The sequence below is a fragment of the Cydia pomonella genome, unplaced genomic scaffold, assembly GCF_033807575.1.
Source record: "Cydia pomonella isolate Wapato2018A unplaced genomic scaffold, ilCydPomo1 PGA_scaffold_58, whole genome shotgun sequence".
Lineage (NCBI taxonomy): Eukaryota > Metazoa > Arthropoda > Insecta > Lepidoptera > Tortricidae > Cydia > Cydia pomonella.
This window is the reverse complement of record NW_026907891.1, coordinates 81778-96659: the sequence shown is the minus strand read 5'-3', so window position 1 is coordinate 96659 and position 14882 is coordinate 81778. Positions and strand designations below refer to the sequence as shown.

The window sequence follows — 14882 nt, the reverse complement described above, 5'->3', positions numbered from 1 at the left end:
ATACACCATAATAAATCAATTTAGATAGAAGCAAGTCTATATTTATACAGTCAAAAGCACGAGAAAAATCCAACAACACTAAGCAAGTACCCTTGCTTGAGTCTTGGCCATAAATAATATTGTCAACAACGTCAATAAGGGCAGTTACTGTCCCCATACCCCTACGAAATCCTGACTGTAATTGAGGCAGGATAGGGAATGCAAAAACCGGAGGTTTTTCAAAACCGGTTTTTTCTTCGGTTTTACCACAAAAAAAACCGAAACCGGTTAAAACCGGTTTCGGTTTTTAGAATCAACAATTCTTAAATTCATCGTCATGGAATAAAGAAAATATTGATTCACGTGTAAAAAACGAATGCTAGTATAGTACGAGGGTTGCTACTTATATATCCGGAAACAAAAAAACAAACGTACACGGCTGAAAATGGTTTTATTGTTTTTCAAAGTATTCCCCTTGATGATCTATGCACTTTTGCATTCGTGTGAACCAATTTTTGAAGCACTTCTACCACTCCGCCTGAGGTACCTTCATAAACGTGTTGTTTGAATGCGTCGACAGCATCTTCAGCGGTCGAAAATCGTTGACCGCGTAATTTATTTTTTATATTGGGAAATAAATAAAAAACATTGGGTGCTAAGTCAGGGCTGTACGGCGGATGACCCGTTCATTCCACATTTTGACCTTCCAAAAATAGAGTTGTTTCGCGTGACGTATGACAGCTGGCATTGTCATGATGAAGAATGATTCTTCGTCGCTGGTTAGTTTTACGAATTTGTTCAAATACTTCCGGTAAGCAAATGGTCGTGTACCAATCTGAATTAACCGTTTTACGGTTTTCTAGTGGCACTGTAGCTACATGGCCATTAATACCGAAGAAACAGGCCACCATTTGTTTCAATGTACTTTTTGCACGAGTAAATTTCGTAGGGTTCGGCTCATTTTGAAACACCCATACCGTTGATTGTTGCTTCGTTTCGGGATCGCATGCAGATCCAGGATTCGTCACCTGTATAGATGTTATAAACGGCCTTTGAGTCACCACGGTTATATTTTTTAAACATTTTATTGCACCATTCAACGCGAGCATCTTTTTGCTCCTTAGTTAAGTTGTGCGGTATCCAACGCGAACAATTTTTTTTTCACAGCTAAATGATCATGTAATATGCTATTAATGCTAGTCATAGAAATAACCAGAGTCGACTCTATCTCGCGGTACGTAACATGTCGGTCGTCCATTATAATTTTCGCACAGCCTCAATATTTTGTGGTACAACGACCGATTTCGGGCGACCTGCCTTAACTTCGTCCGTAAGCATACTACGTCCACGATTGAACTCACTAAACCAGTGATACACAGTTGTTTTAGATGGAGCTTCATCACCAAAAGTTGAAGTTAGTTGATCTATGCACTGTTGTTGCGTTAAACCACGCCGAAAATCATAATAAATCATAGCACGAATATTTTCACGAGTGAGTTCCATTCTTGCAGCGAGATGACATTTAAAACCCGTCAAAAACAAAACACTAGCGTTAAAAAGAAAGAAAAAATATACCGGCCAGTACTTAAACAAGTTCAAATTTTACCATGGAGGTCAAATATACTATTTAAGAAGATTGTAATCCCGGTTTCCGGATATATAAATAGCAGCCCTCGTATATACACGATTTTATCACGAAATTAAAGACAGAATATCTGACTATTTTATTGTATTGTATGGGAATTGTCAAATGACTTAATGTTATTTGTAACTAGGAATAGGAACAAACCAATTATATAAAATTATTTTTTTGGTTTGTTGATCAAACTAACACAACACCACATTATTTGATTTGATGTCGATTTAACCGGTTTAGGACCGATTTACACCCTTATAATGAATAAAACATGCAACTTAGTTAAATAAAAAAAAACGAATAAAACCGAAACCGGTTTTTTCAAATTCTAAAAACCCGGTTTTGGGTTACCGTCAAAAAACCGGTTTTAACCGAAACCGAAAAAACCGGTTTGCATTCCCTAGGCAGGATATTGTTGTTTTCTACATACTTACACAGCTGCTCATAAACAGCTTTTTCTAATATTTTTGACAGAAAAGGTAAAATACTTATAGGCCGAAGATCTTTAGGCTCACTAGGGTTATCTACCTTTGGCAGAGGCGTAACTATGGCAGACTTCCACAAAGAAGGCACCTCACCGGTTAAAATAGAGCGATTGATTATGGCTGTTAATATTGACAAAGTACGAGGAAGGGTAAGAAGCACCATGTCTCTACTAATTCCGTCCACCCCAACTGCATTTGTAGTAACGGACAGTATATATTTTCCCACTTGACCCTCTTCGACAGGTTTCAAATCGAACACAGAATTACAGAAGCGGTTTTGTTCAAATTCCAACATGGTGGTTAAAGAAACCTCATCACTACCAGGCACATTCAAAAAACTATCATTAATTACATTTGGATTATTGAAGTGATCAGGGAGTCGGTCACGATTATTATCTGTATAAACATGATTTTTAATATTTTTCCAGAGTGATTTTGGATCTTTGTATTTTGAATTGATGTGGTGATTGTAATAACTTTTTTTTTTCATTAAATATACTTTGTTTTACCAGTTTCTTTAATTCGATATAATATCGTTTGTGAAATTCGGTTTTAGACTTCCTGTATGCTGAATAAGCCTCGTTACGCTTTCCTATCATAATTTTAATAGTATCCGTGATCCAAGGCAACGAATGGCTTTGCCTAACTGTGACAGATTTGAAAGGTGCATGTGAGTCATATAACGTTAACAGTAGGACATTAAAAGCCTCAACCATATGTTCCACAGAATTAAACGTTAATACTGACTCCCAATTAATAGCATACAGATCCCTATTAAATTCCGCCATGTTAATATCCCTGATGGGTCTATAGGTAAACGTCTTTGGCATTGTTTTGGGTCGTTTTGTTGGCAAAGTAATTATTATCATGGCATGACCAAGAGATCCTGTTATGTTAGAAACGCATACATCGGTAACAGGTGCGTTGGTACAAACAACATCAAGGAGTGTCTCATTGCCAATAGAAAAGTGAGTAGGTACATTCACCACTTGTGTTAAGCTCATGTAGTTAAGAAAACAAGCTAATTTTGTTGCATTACTGTTTGTAGTTTCGAGCATATTGATATTAAAGTCCCCAAGCAAAACAACATAGTCGTGTTTGGAAAAAAATGTTATGGATTCTGTCAGGGCATCCAAAAATGTATCTACATTAATCCAGTTAGGACGATACGCCGTACCTATTATGTAACTTCGACAGTTAATTAATTAATTAATTTCATTTATTGAGAGACCAACTGAGATCAATTATTGTTAGTAAAAAATGTATATCTTAAAATGTATGATTAGTACTATACACAATAATGGGAATGTCAATAAATTAATGATGATTACGAATAAATAAATTAATTGAAATTGAAAAGAAGTGAAACTAAATCAAACAAAATACAATAAAAACAAAATTCGATCAAATAAAAATAAATACAAATACAATTCAACATAGCTATTAATTAATACAGATGTCAAATTTGATAAAATGTCACTTCATACAATTTCGCTATTCTATACAGTTGTCAGGATGTCAGTGTAGATATTTCACATCCCGGTTCAGGTGCAAACTACAACAGCGGTTGAGATATACACAATCTACCCGTTCAGATATCATTCTCAGAATGCTGTTGGTACTGGCGCGGATCCGGCGCACCAGGGATGTCCAACGCTTGCGCATAGTCGCGTGGAAACAGTCCACCCGCGCCTCGGCAAACATCCCTGATGCACTACAGTATCGCGGCAGCCCCATCAGCACCCTGAAAGCGTTATTGAACTGTACACGAAGAGAATTGTACCGTCTTACTGTGTAGTCCGCCCATAGGCGGCTAGTATATAGGGAAGTACAGTACGCCCTGAAAAGAGTGACCTTGACCTGATTAGAGCATTTAGCGAACCTACGGGCGATCATATTAGCTCTAATAGACAATGCTCTTCGTTCGCGTTCAATGTCTGTATCGTCTTTAAGGTCAGAAGTCACAATATGTCCGAGATATTTAAATTGTGACACTACAGTGAGTACCTCCCCGTTTAATTTTATAGGTGGGACATCGCATGGGCATTTGTTTCTAACCCTAAAGACCATACATTCGCTCTTTCTAACGTTATACTTTAAACCGTGACTATTAGCGTACCGCTCACAGACACCTATCAGTTTAGTGAGCCCACAGGGAGAGGCACTCAGCAGCACCATATCGTCGGCGTAGCTAATATTATTTACGCATACTCCATCAATATGGCACCCGATGCGGGTGCTGCTGAGCTCCTCTATCAGTGCATCTACATACAGGTTGAAGAGCTTAGGCGAACTCAATCCTCCCTGCCTTACTCCGCACTTCAACCTGTATGCATCCGACAATGCTCCCGCCCATCTAACGACATTCGATTGGTTTTGATACCAGTACTTCAGAACTTTATTTAAGTCTGGTGGCATGTTAATGTCATTCAGTTTTTGCCAGAGGATGTCATAATTAACCATATCGAACGCCTTCGATAGGTCAAGGTAGCATGCGTATACATTTGTCTGTCGGTCAGTGTAATATTTGACAGTATGCTTAAGACTCAAAATTGCACTTTCGGTCGATACACCCGATCTAAAGCCAAATTGATTGTCGTGTATTCTTAGATATTTGTCAATATGAGAATCAAGCACACTGTCAAACACTTTGCCTAATATGGTCGCAAGCGAAATGGGCCTATAGTTGTTTTTGTCGCTAATGTCACCGGTTTTGTTCTTCACTATTGGCACCACCACAGTCCTCATCATGTCATCTGGCAGGAAAGCGTGTCCTATACAAAATGAGTACAGCATAGCCAATACCCTTGGTAGATGCGGTCCAGCATGCTGGAGGTGCTCAACACTGAGGCCTTCATGACCTGGAGACTTACCCCTTGTCATACACTTAATGGCTTTCTTCACTTCATTAGCCGTAAACTTGGTAGTTATCTTCTGGCCATGAGAGCCAGTATCTACCACCCCTTGCGACTGTGTTGATGCCAAAGGTGATTCGACTTGAAAAAATCTTCTAAACATGTTGGCAATACTTTTATTATCACTGACACCCTCAACAACAGTTAAGTGAGACCGATAACCACAATTGTGCAATATTAGCAACAGGGTGGGTAGAGCGGCGCGCGCGCACGCTAGTTCTTATGTAGAAGCCCACCCCGCCACCACGGCCTCCGCGCATTCCAGTCGGTCGCGGGGCGTTAATGAATTTATATCCGGGGACGAGCGGTGCGCGTTTTTCCTGGCCCTGTCTGATCCACGATTCATTGATCGCGACAATATCGGCGTTAAATTTATTCATAGCAATTAAAAAATCATCATGACCAGTTGCCAGTGAACCCGCATTATAAAGACCTAATTTGAGGTATTTAGTTTTATTGCCGATTACTGGTATAGTTTAATGTTGTCTTATAAGTTAATTCATGCGGCAATAAACAACGCGGCTGTATAACCTTAAACACTGATGCAATTTTACTCGTATTTCTAAAAATGGTGTTTATAAGAATAATATATGTGTGATCAGAAGAGCGAGTGTTATAAAGTGAATCGTATGTGTTGACATAATAAAAACAAGTGTGTATAGTGTACGGTTTCTGATGTCCCACGATTGTATCTGCTACAACGCACTCCAGTGACATATACAGCAGTAATCTGCTATAATCAAAACAGTAACAATTGTAAATTGAAATATGTAGCGGCGGATTTGAGCATTTACAACTTACGTGATCCAGCAGCTCCTGTTGGTGATGGCCACGTGATGATTTTGGCTAATTTGGATAATCCTGTGCTCTTTCGACAGCTACATACATTCCATAGACGCACTGGGTAGAAAGTCACTTTCTTGTCTGGTTTGCACTTAACTCTGCAGCGAGGAACTCGAAATTTTGATTTATTTTAACGGAGTGCAACGACGGCGTGCACTAGCGTAAATCGCAGGCGAAGTTGTGTCTTTTACTTCACTAGGTGGCGTGACAGGGCTTTGAGATCTTGTTAGTTGTCATCTCAAAAGATGCCGCCACATAACACGAGAAATGTATTCTTTCTTAATTGTGTTGCTTTGTACGTACAAAAAATACCTATTCAAATATATATAGAAATTAATTAATACTAATCTGTTCCTCTACGGAACATGCCGCTCACCTTAAAAGCACGTAGTGACTTTTAAAGGAATGTGCGAAAGTTTAACAACATATGAAACTTATGCCTAACTTAAATGCTAACATTAAGAGTCGTAACGATTGTAGGAATTATTCTAAAGGTAAGGGACAGACCTTAACTACGGGTCGCTTGAACAATGTATTCCCACTCTTTAAGGTTACGACACGAATAACTTGATCAGTGCCCGGATGGACAGCATGAATGCGCGCGAGCCTCCACTGTAACGGTGGCAAGTGGTCTTCGCATACCACAACAACAGTGCCTTCACGGATGGCGGGACCGCGATCTTGAAGCCACTTTGTACTCTGTTGCAGTTGATGGAGATACTCACGACTCCATCGACGCCAGAAATGCTGTATAGCCTGCTGTACCCAACGCCAACGCGTAAGACGACTAGGGTTTTCATCGATCAAAGAAACGTCAGGTAGGGCCGTTAAGGGCTCTCCGATTAAAAAGTGAGCTGGCGTAAGGGGCAAGGGGTCAGAAGAGTCTGAACTTAGCACGCAGAGCGGACGACTGTTAAGTACCGCTTCAATTTGACAGGTCAGCGTATGCATAGAATCATATGTTTGCGTCTGTGTACCTATTACGCGGTGTAAATGGGTTTTAAAACTCTTAACAGCCGCTTCGAATAGCCCACCGAAATGGCTAGCATACGGTGGCTGAAAATGCCAAGTTAATCCTTGTTTTAAGGTTTGTTGATTGAGAGCGCTCATGACGGAATCGTTACGCAAGAACGCATATAATTCTTTAAGGTAATTATTACAACCAACAAAGTTACGTCCGCAATCGGTATATATATCTGTACAATATCCTCGGCGGGACGTGAAACGACGCAACGCGGCTAAAAAACCTTCTGTGGAAAGTTCTGAAACTAACTCGAGATGTACAGCCTTAACGCTCATACATACGAAAACGGCAACATAACATTTTATTATTTTTGCATTACGAACTTTATTAGCGCGAACGTAGAATGGTCCGCAAAAATCGCATGCAGTTTTACTAAATACGCGCGCGGGGCGTAAGCGAACCGCGGGTAGCATACCCATGCGAGGTTGGCCGTGACTCGGCCGAGCCCTGAAACATGGGATACAACGATGTACGCGTAGACGCACAATATCGCGACCTGAAATAATCCAATATCGCTGTAAAAGCGAGGTTTGGACGCACTGCGGACCGGCATGCAATTCATTTTTATGAGCATCGTCAATAATAAGATTTGTAAGATGATGTCGTTTAGGTAAAATCAATTGATATTTGGACTCATAAGGTAAAAATGATTTGTGAATACGTCCGCCGACTCGTAATAATCCCTCACTATCTAGAATAGGCGCGAGACGCCGCAAACGTAAGGAAGGGGATTTATTTGACGAAATATTTTTAATATCGTCTTCGAACATTTTTTGTTGCGTAATCAATATAAGTCGCTTTAATGCAAACTGGTACTCTGGTACGGTGATGTATTCAGGGAACGTTTGTTTATGTTTTCTACATATATTATAGAAACGAAATATTAATGCCGTGACGCGAACTAATTTACCTAGCGATGAAAATCGCGTAATAAGGGTATCCTCGTCCAGGGAGGCAGGCAATGTGGAAACACATGCACAATTAACATTGGATGATTCAGTTTTATTACGTTTTTCCTCCGTTGTATTGACTACCGGTTTTTGTATAGGCCAGGAGTCGTGGCCTTGTTGAAGCCATATAGGACCATGGAGCCATAAGTCACTTTGCACGAGTGCGGCGGGCAGCAAACCGCGGGACGCCGGATCAGCGCTGTTGTCGGCTGACGGGACGTGACGCCAACAGCTCGCCGGGACACGGGACAAAATCTCACTGGTGCGATTAGAAACAAACGTTTTCCATTCGTGTGGGGGTGACTTAAGCCACGCGAGGGCGACGGAACTATCTGACCACGCGTATACTTGATTGGGGCGAATACGATCACCGTAAATATGCATTACTCGTTCTATCAATTTTGACAGAATCACACATCCCATTAATTCCATCTTCGGGATAGTGAGGCAAAGCCGAAGTGGAGCTACGCGGGTTCGAGCTATGACTAAATAAGTTTGAACCCTACCGGTATTGTCCGTAAGACGTATATAAACACATGCGGCATACGCAATTTGACTTGCATCTGCAAATCCGTGAATTTCGATTGAATCGAAGTCGTCAGTATTAAAAATATGACGAGGAAATGAAATTTGCAATAAGAGCGGTAGCTCGTTAACAAAACTCGTCCATGAGTTAACTATATCGATAGGTGGTTCCGAGTCCCAAGGAACTTTTGCTAACCATAGCAATTGAATTAAATGTTTGGCAAACAATGTCACCGGAGATAATAACCCGAGTGGGTCGTAAATTTTTGCAATTTCCGAGAGAATTGCCCGCTTTGTACAGGCTTTAGAAGTACTTTGTACCTTGAAGCTAAATGAGTCGGGTCCCGGATTCCATTGAAGTCCAAGGACTTTGACCCCTTTGTCATTTTCCATTTCGGCAAAATGAACATTTTCGCGCCGCTCACCGTGAAAATCTGGCGGTCGCATAGTAGCGAGAATCGCTGGCGAGTTACTTTGCCATTTACGTAATTCGAACCCGGCCGTGGCACAAATACCTATCAGCTCCTGCTGCAGAGCGAGGGCCTCAGCTGTGGTATCAGCACCGGTTACCACGTCGTCGACGAAAACGTCATTTAGTAGGACTGGTGAGGCGAGCGGGAAATGCTTAGCCTCGTCGTACGCCAACTGTTTGATCGTGCGTAAGGCGAGATAAGGGGAACTGCTTACACCGAATGTAACGGTACGAAGTCTATAATCGCGTAAAGGCTCCTCGGGCGATTGGCGCCAAAGGATGCGCTGAAAGTCCCTATCAATTTCACGCACCAGAATATTGCGATACATCTGTTTGATGTCGGAACAAAATGCAATGTTATGCACTCGGAATTTTAGAAGAACGTCAACAATGTCTAAATGTAACTTAGGACCCGTTAACAAGGCGTCATTCAACGAGTGACCACTCGTTGTGCGACAACCAGCGTCGTACACTACGCGTGTGCGTGTGGTTTCGGAAATTTTTGACACACAATGGTGGGGTAGGTAGTAACTCGCACCAGCAGGGGGTTCATCGTCCGCGAGCTCCATGTGGTTGAGATCCACGTACTCCTGGAGGCAAGCATGATAATCCGCCTTCAACTGGGGGTTACGTTCTAGACGATATTCTAATTTATGAAATCGTGCTAGGGCAATTTGCCGAGACTCACCGAGCGGCGGTGCATCGGGCTTGAATGGCAGAGCGACCACGTATCGCCCTGTTTCATCGCGCGTATGCGTCTTTTGAAAAAAGGATTCGCATAGCTTTTCTTCGGGAGTGTAACTCCGCATCTCTGGTACTGACTCCAGCTCCCAAAACTTCTGCAGATTGTCGTTGTCGAACGACGTAAAACAAGTATGGCGTGGAGTCGAAAAATTAGGAGTAAAATTTACTTTACCTCCTAGCAAATAACCAAATACACTGTTAATTGCGGTGGGCGTGCCAGGTTTGCCCCTGACAATGCCATCGCGAATAATATCCATAAGGATGTCCTCGCCGAGTATCATATCAACGGGCTGAGGTTTATGAAATTCAGGGTCGGCCAGAGCGAGTCCCTGCAAATGAGGCCATTCAGCGAGAGGTGCTAGTAGTACACTAGGCATTGGACGGGTTAACTTCGCTAAAATAGTAGCCTCTAACGGAATCTTTGGACTTTGTTTGCCCTTAGGCGAAATTGAGCACACGAATGTACCTCTAGGCTCGAGCTGTATGTCGCCTACACCTACTAACGGCTCCCTTACGTGTTGTCGCGGTAAATGAAGCCGTTGCATACACGCTTCCGTTATAAGAGTCGCCTGAGAACCCCCGTCTAACATACAGCGAATTGTAGCAATCTTATTCCCTTCGTAATGAAGGTCAACCAACGCTGTTGAGAGTAAAACCGTGTTAGGTCGTTTTCCTAAACTACCTACACTTTGTTCGTTCACGCCGTGAACTGCAGACGGGTTATGAGTCGTACTAGTGCTAGTGCCGGGCTGTTCTGTAAGAGCGAGCGAGACAGCAGCAGATTCCGCAGCTTCGCTTATAACCGATCGCGGAATGTATGATTCTAAATGAATTAACGTATGGTGCCTTTTATTGCATTTACGGCACTTAAAACTCGATTTACAATTCCTTAAGTCGTGCCCGGGGCATAAACAATTGTAACACATGTTATTTGTTTGAACAAATGCAAATCTCTCTTTCGCTGATAAGTCTAAAAAATCAACACATTTATTAATTGAGTGAAGTCCTTTACACTTCAAGCAAGATCGAACCTTATTCGCCTCGTCATAAGGTCGACTTTGGGTTGGCGCCGCACTTGCCAACAAAACTCGTTTGTGCGATTGAGCAGAATTTATGTTTATCTTGCTTTTGATGCCCAATGATGAACAGTTTTTAGAGGACTGTGGATTTGAAACTGAAATCATCTGTTCAGCCGAAAGTTCGCGTTCTAAAAACATAATTAAGCTTTGTACTTTAGGTATTTCGCCCGGGTTGGTTAAGCAACGTTCATATTCTTTTCGCGTATTTACGGGAATTTTACGTAATAATAAATTTAACAGAACGAAATCCCATTCTTTAACCGGAAACTCCATGACTTCAAGCGCCTTAATGTTTTCATGATAAACATTAAGTAAATTTCGCATGGTAGCAGCTGACCGTTCGGAACACGATTCAAGGTTAAACAGCCTGTCCAGATGCTGTGTTGCAATAATACGTTTATTGTCATAACGAGATTTTAGAATATCGAGCGCAATTGAATAATTACTTTCCGTTATGGGGATTGATTTAATTAAATTATGTGGTTCGTTTTTGACTGAAAGGAGCAAGTACCTAAACTTTTCCGCATCCGAGTAGGCATTGTTATTATGTACTAGCGATTGAAATAAATCAAAAAAGGCAGGCCAACCAGTCGGTTCGCCGTGATATTCTGGAAGTGATAGTTTAGGTAAATTTCGACGATCACTTATCAAAGTGTCGTTGGGGGTAAAAGCGCGGCTCGCGCGACGTTTTTCCACGTCTACCTCCTTTAGGTTATGTAAATGCGTAACTATCGCGTAATACAAGTCATTAAAATCGTTACGAATCTTAATATTGGCTTCTTTATTGAAGTTTTTCGATTTAATTAACGCTTTTTCGATTTTAGTTTGAATCTTTGTAAACTTTCGCTGATGCACTGTTAAATCTGTAGTTCTTGAACGAAATTGATCTATATTTGTCGCTGCGAACTGTAATGTTCTTTTTAATTCGTCGAGAATTAAATCACGCTCGAATATGTCTTGTGTAATACACGATATGTCGGCTTCAGCATTGCCGTCTGTAGGGTTTGGGACCATTTTGCGAAGCAAAGATGGCGGAAATGGCAATACTAACTTGAACTATACACGTGTCTAAATGAAAAATTGGGTACGTAATACCGCAAATTACAAAAGCAACACAACCAGAGAAAGAAAGATCCGGATCGAACGGATCAAAATAATATATGTAGCGGCGGATTTGAGCATTTACAACTTACGTGATCCAGCAGCTCCTGTTGGTGATGGCCACGTGATGATTTTGGCTAATTTGGATAATCCTGTGCTCTTTCGACAGCTACATACATTCCATAGACGCACTGGGTAGAAAGTCACTTTCTTGTCTGGTTTGCACTTAACTCTGCAGCGAGGAACTCGAAATTTTGATTTATTTTAACGGAGTGCAACGACGGCGTGCACTAGCGTAAATCGCAGGCGAAGTTGTGTCTTTTACTTCACTAGGTGGCGTGACAGGGCTTTGAGATCTTGTTAGTTGTCATCTCAAAAGATGCCGCCACATAACACGAGAAATGTATTCTTTCTTAATTGTGTTGCTTTGTACGTACAAAAAATACCTATTCAAATATATATATAGAAATTAATTAATACTAATCTGTTCCTCTACGGAACAAAATAAATATGTTGAAAACCGACAAAAGTAACAAATAGCAAATCAAATAGCGGTATAGCTTGTTTACTTTACTATTAAAAGCCGTATGTAACGTATAACAATATGTTTTATCATCTAAAATAAAAGATAACACTAAGATAAAATCATATAGGATAAAATCAAATATCAAGTGTGTGTAAAACACGGCTCAAATCTAGCTCCGTTCGAATTCGATGTCGCGGTGATTCCGTACCGGGACGTTGACGCACGTAAATCCTACCATCGCGGGTCCATACATATCGCCAGCCGTAGTATTCCTTGAGCTGCCTCGCCTTCTGGAACAGCCGTCGATTGACAAAAGTGAGCCGCTCGTTGACGTAGAAGCGGCAGTCGGGGCCCGGCAGGCCTGTGCCCTCCGTAGTCGCGCCGCGACGTACCCGCGCGACCTGCAGCAGCCGGTCACGCACGGCGCGGCGCGCCAACCGCACCACCAGCAGCCGCGGGCGGGCCGGCTGGCCCTGGGTGCCCTCGTCTGTTCGCGGCGCCCGCCCTACGCGAGTCGCATCGACGATGTCATGTTCCGACAGCGTAACTCCGAGCTTCTGGCCCAAGGTAGATACTATATGCAACGTATTTTCCCCACTTTGTTCCGGTACATTAGATAACTCGATATCGTTGAGTAACATATCCTGGTCACGATCGTTTAACTCTAATCTTAACTGGGCTACGGTGTCCGCCAGTAGAGCCTCCGTGTTTTTGTCGACACTAAGACTTGTGGTATTATTCTCCAGAGCTTCAACACGGGTACATAGTCTGTCGACGCGCCCATCACATGCGTCAATTTTTGTTGTCAGGGTGGCTACCGTTACGCGAAGAGCCTGGATATGTTGGCTCATCGCCCGCATTTCTTCCCGGAACAAACGAAGTTCGGCTACCAACTGTTGAATGTCGGAGGCCCCAGTCGTGTCGAGCCTAGTGGTGTCGTTCAGGTACTGGTTGTCCGTGAAAGACACTTCCATGACCGAGTTGTCAAGCTCGTTGGACACTGCCCCGCGAGGGCGTGCGGCTCCCCTATGCATGTTTACATTGTCACTGACGCCGCGCACTGGCGTATTTGTGTTATCCGACTTAGGTTCGGCACTTTTGCACTCAACACACTTCCATGAACACCTTTGCACGGGTCCCATAAACTTAAGGAATTCCTCAGTGTAGTTAGTACAGTGGAGACAGTATGATTTTCGGCAGTTATGGCAGTTTAAAAATCTCCCATCGGTTATCTTGTTAAAACACCCAGCACAGTCTGCCATTGTAAATTGTGTTTAATGTGTTGGCGATAAGGTGTAATTTGTAGTGGTAGTCACTGACCCACTTCCAATGCGCGCGCGCAGACTCTCACAGCTGATTCGTTGACAGCCGGTTAGCTGACCCGCGCAATGGACGTCCGGTTAGGCGACTACACTTCAATTTTACACTGTGATTTCCAACTACACGGTAACGTTAACGCACTAAACACTATTATTTTCTGGTTCTAACGGATAGTCGCTATTAAATTTTACATAGTTTGCGTTTACATACGATTCACAGACTGGTTTCTCGCTCGCCCCCGCCAGTGGCGGGGACTCGCTCCCAGTCCGCGCTCCGCCGCCACACGATGAGGACGCGCGCACGCTGCCTGCTACCACTTGCAATGTAACGAATGACGCACCGTTAACACGTAAGATTGTGATTTGTCAACAAAACGTCCAATCTCTTAACAATAAAACGGAGAGGTTGGAAGTGCTATTGAAGACTGACCTAAAGTGTAGTGACATATTGGCTTTTACGGAGCATTGGCTGACGGACGATAAAATTGCATGCATCCATTTAGATGGTTATTGTTTAATATCGCATTTTTGTAGAAAACAGGCCATTCACGGTGGTTCGTGCATTTTTGTTAAAAATTCCGTCAAGGCGGTCGAAATAAGAGACATACAGCAACTGTCAAACGAACTTTATTGCGAAATATCCGCGATAGAATTACTAGACTTAAATCTAATTGTTGTGTGTATTTATAGAACAAATGTTATAACCGCTAATGAATTTATGACTCGCTTAGAAAGTGTGCTCGCTAAGATCGCGGACTACGATAAAGATTGCATTATTGTAGGTGACATGAATATTGATTTTTTGAATGATTACTCTACAAAAAATAATTTGACTGATTTACTAGCTGTATATAACTTTCGATGTATCGTAGATTTTTATACTAGGATTAGCAACCAATCGGCCACGTGTTTAGACCATGTATATACTAACTGCCAGCCCGGTGTAACGCATGCGTCTCCTGTGACCACAAACATTGGTGACCATCTCGCGGTGCGCTGTGAGGTGGTGTACCAGGCTCGCCCGCCACCGGCACCGGCGCGGCTGGCGCGCGCATTTACTCATGCCAACCGAGCTGCCTTCATAGAAGCATTATACAGTATAAACTGGAATGATTTGTGGAATCGCCGTGGACGCACGGCTGCGCAGATGGCGTCATCCACTATAAATATTATTAAATATCACTTTGACATTTGTTTTCCATTTAAATTGTATAATCGTAAGAATCACTCCTGGGTATCAGATGACATTTTTAATTTAAAACTATTTTTATTTGACATTATTAA

The 14882-nt window shown here is 42.2% G+C and overlaps 2 protein-coding genes across 2 annotated transcripts; both read right to left on the bottom strand.

Moving 5' to 3' along the window:
* Nucleotides 1-6409: 6409 nt before the first annotated feature.
* On the bottom strand, nucleotides 6410-9950 carry LOC133534118 (uncharacterized). The gene is made up of 3 exons (XM_061873207.1): nucleotides 8873-9950; nucleotides 7206-7329; nucleotides 6410-6617 (listed from the first exon to the last, which is right to left on the bottom strand). The coding sequence occupies exons 1-3, from the start codon at nucleotides 9948-9950 to the stop codon at nucleotides 6410-6412; spliced, it is 1410 nt and encodes a 469-aa protein (XP_061729191.1).
* Nucleotides 9951-12368: 2418 nt separating this feature from the next.
* On the bottom strand, nucleotides 12369-13756 carry LOC133534117 (uncharacterized). The gene has a single exon (XM_061873206.1). The coding sequence runs from the start codon at nucleotides 13539-13541 to the stop codon at nucleotides 12414-12416; it is 1128 nt and encodes a 375-aa protein (XP_061729190.1). The 5' UTR covers nucleotides 13542-13756; the 3' UTR covers nucleotides 12369-12413.
* Nucleotides 13757-14882: the final 1126 nt, after the last annotated feature.

Excerpts from the sequence above, each read along its gene's own strand:
- LOC133534118 (XM_061873207.1), bottom strand. The coding sequence starts at position 9,950 with ATGCCTAGTGTACTACTAGCACCTCTCGCTGAATGGCCTCATTTGCAG. Across the intron at positions 7,330-8,872 it reads TCTGCAGCAGGAGCTGATAG|GGCTCGGCCGAGTCACGGCC; the intron begins GTATTTGTGCCA and ends CCCATGTTTCAG. Across the intron at positions 6,618-7,205 it reads TCTACGTTCGCGCTAATAAA|CAGGCTATACAGCATTTCTG; the intron begins GTTCGTAATGCA and ends CGTTGGGTACAG.
- LOC133534117 (XM_061873206.1), bottom strand. The coding sequence starts at position 13,541 with ATGGCAGACTGTGCTGGGTGTTTTAACAAGATAACCGATGGGAGATTT.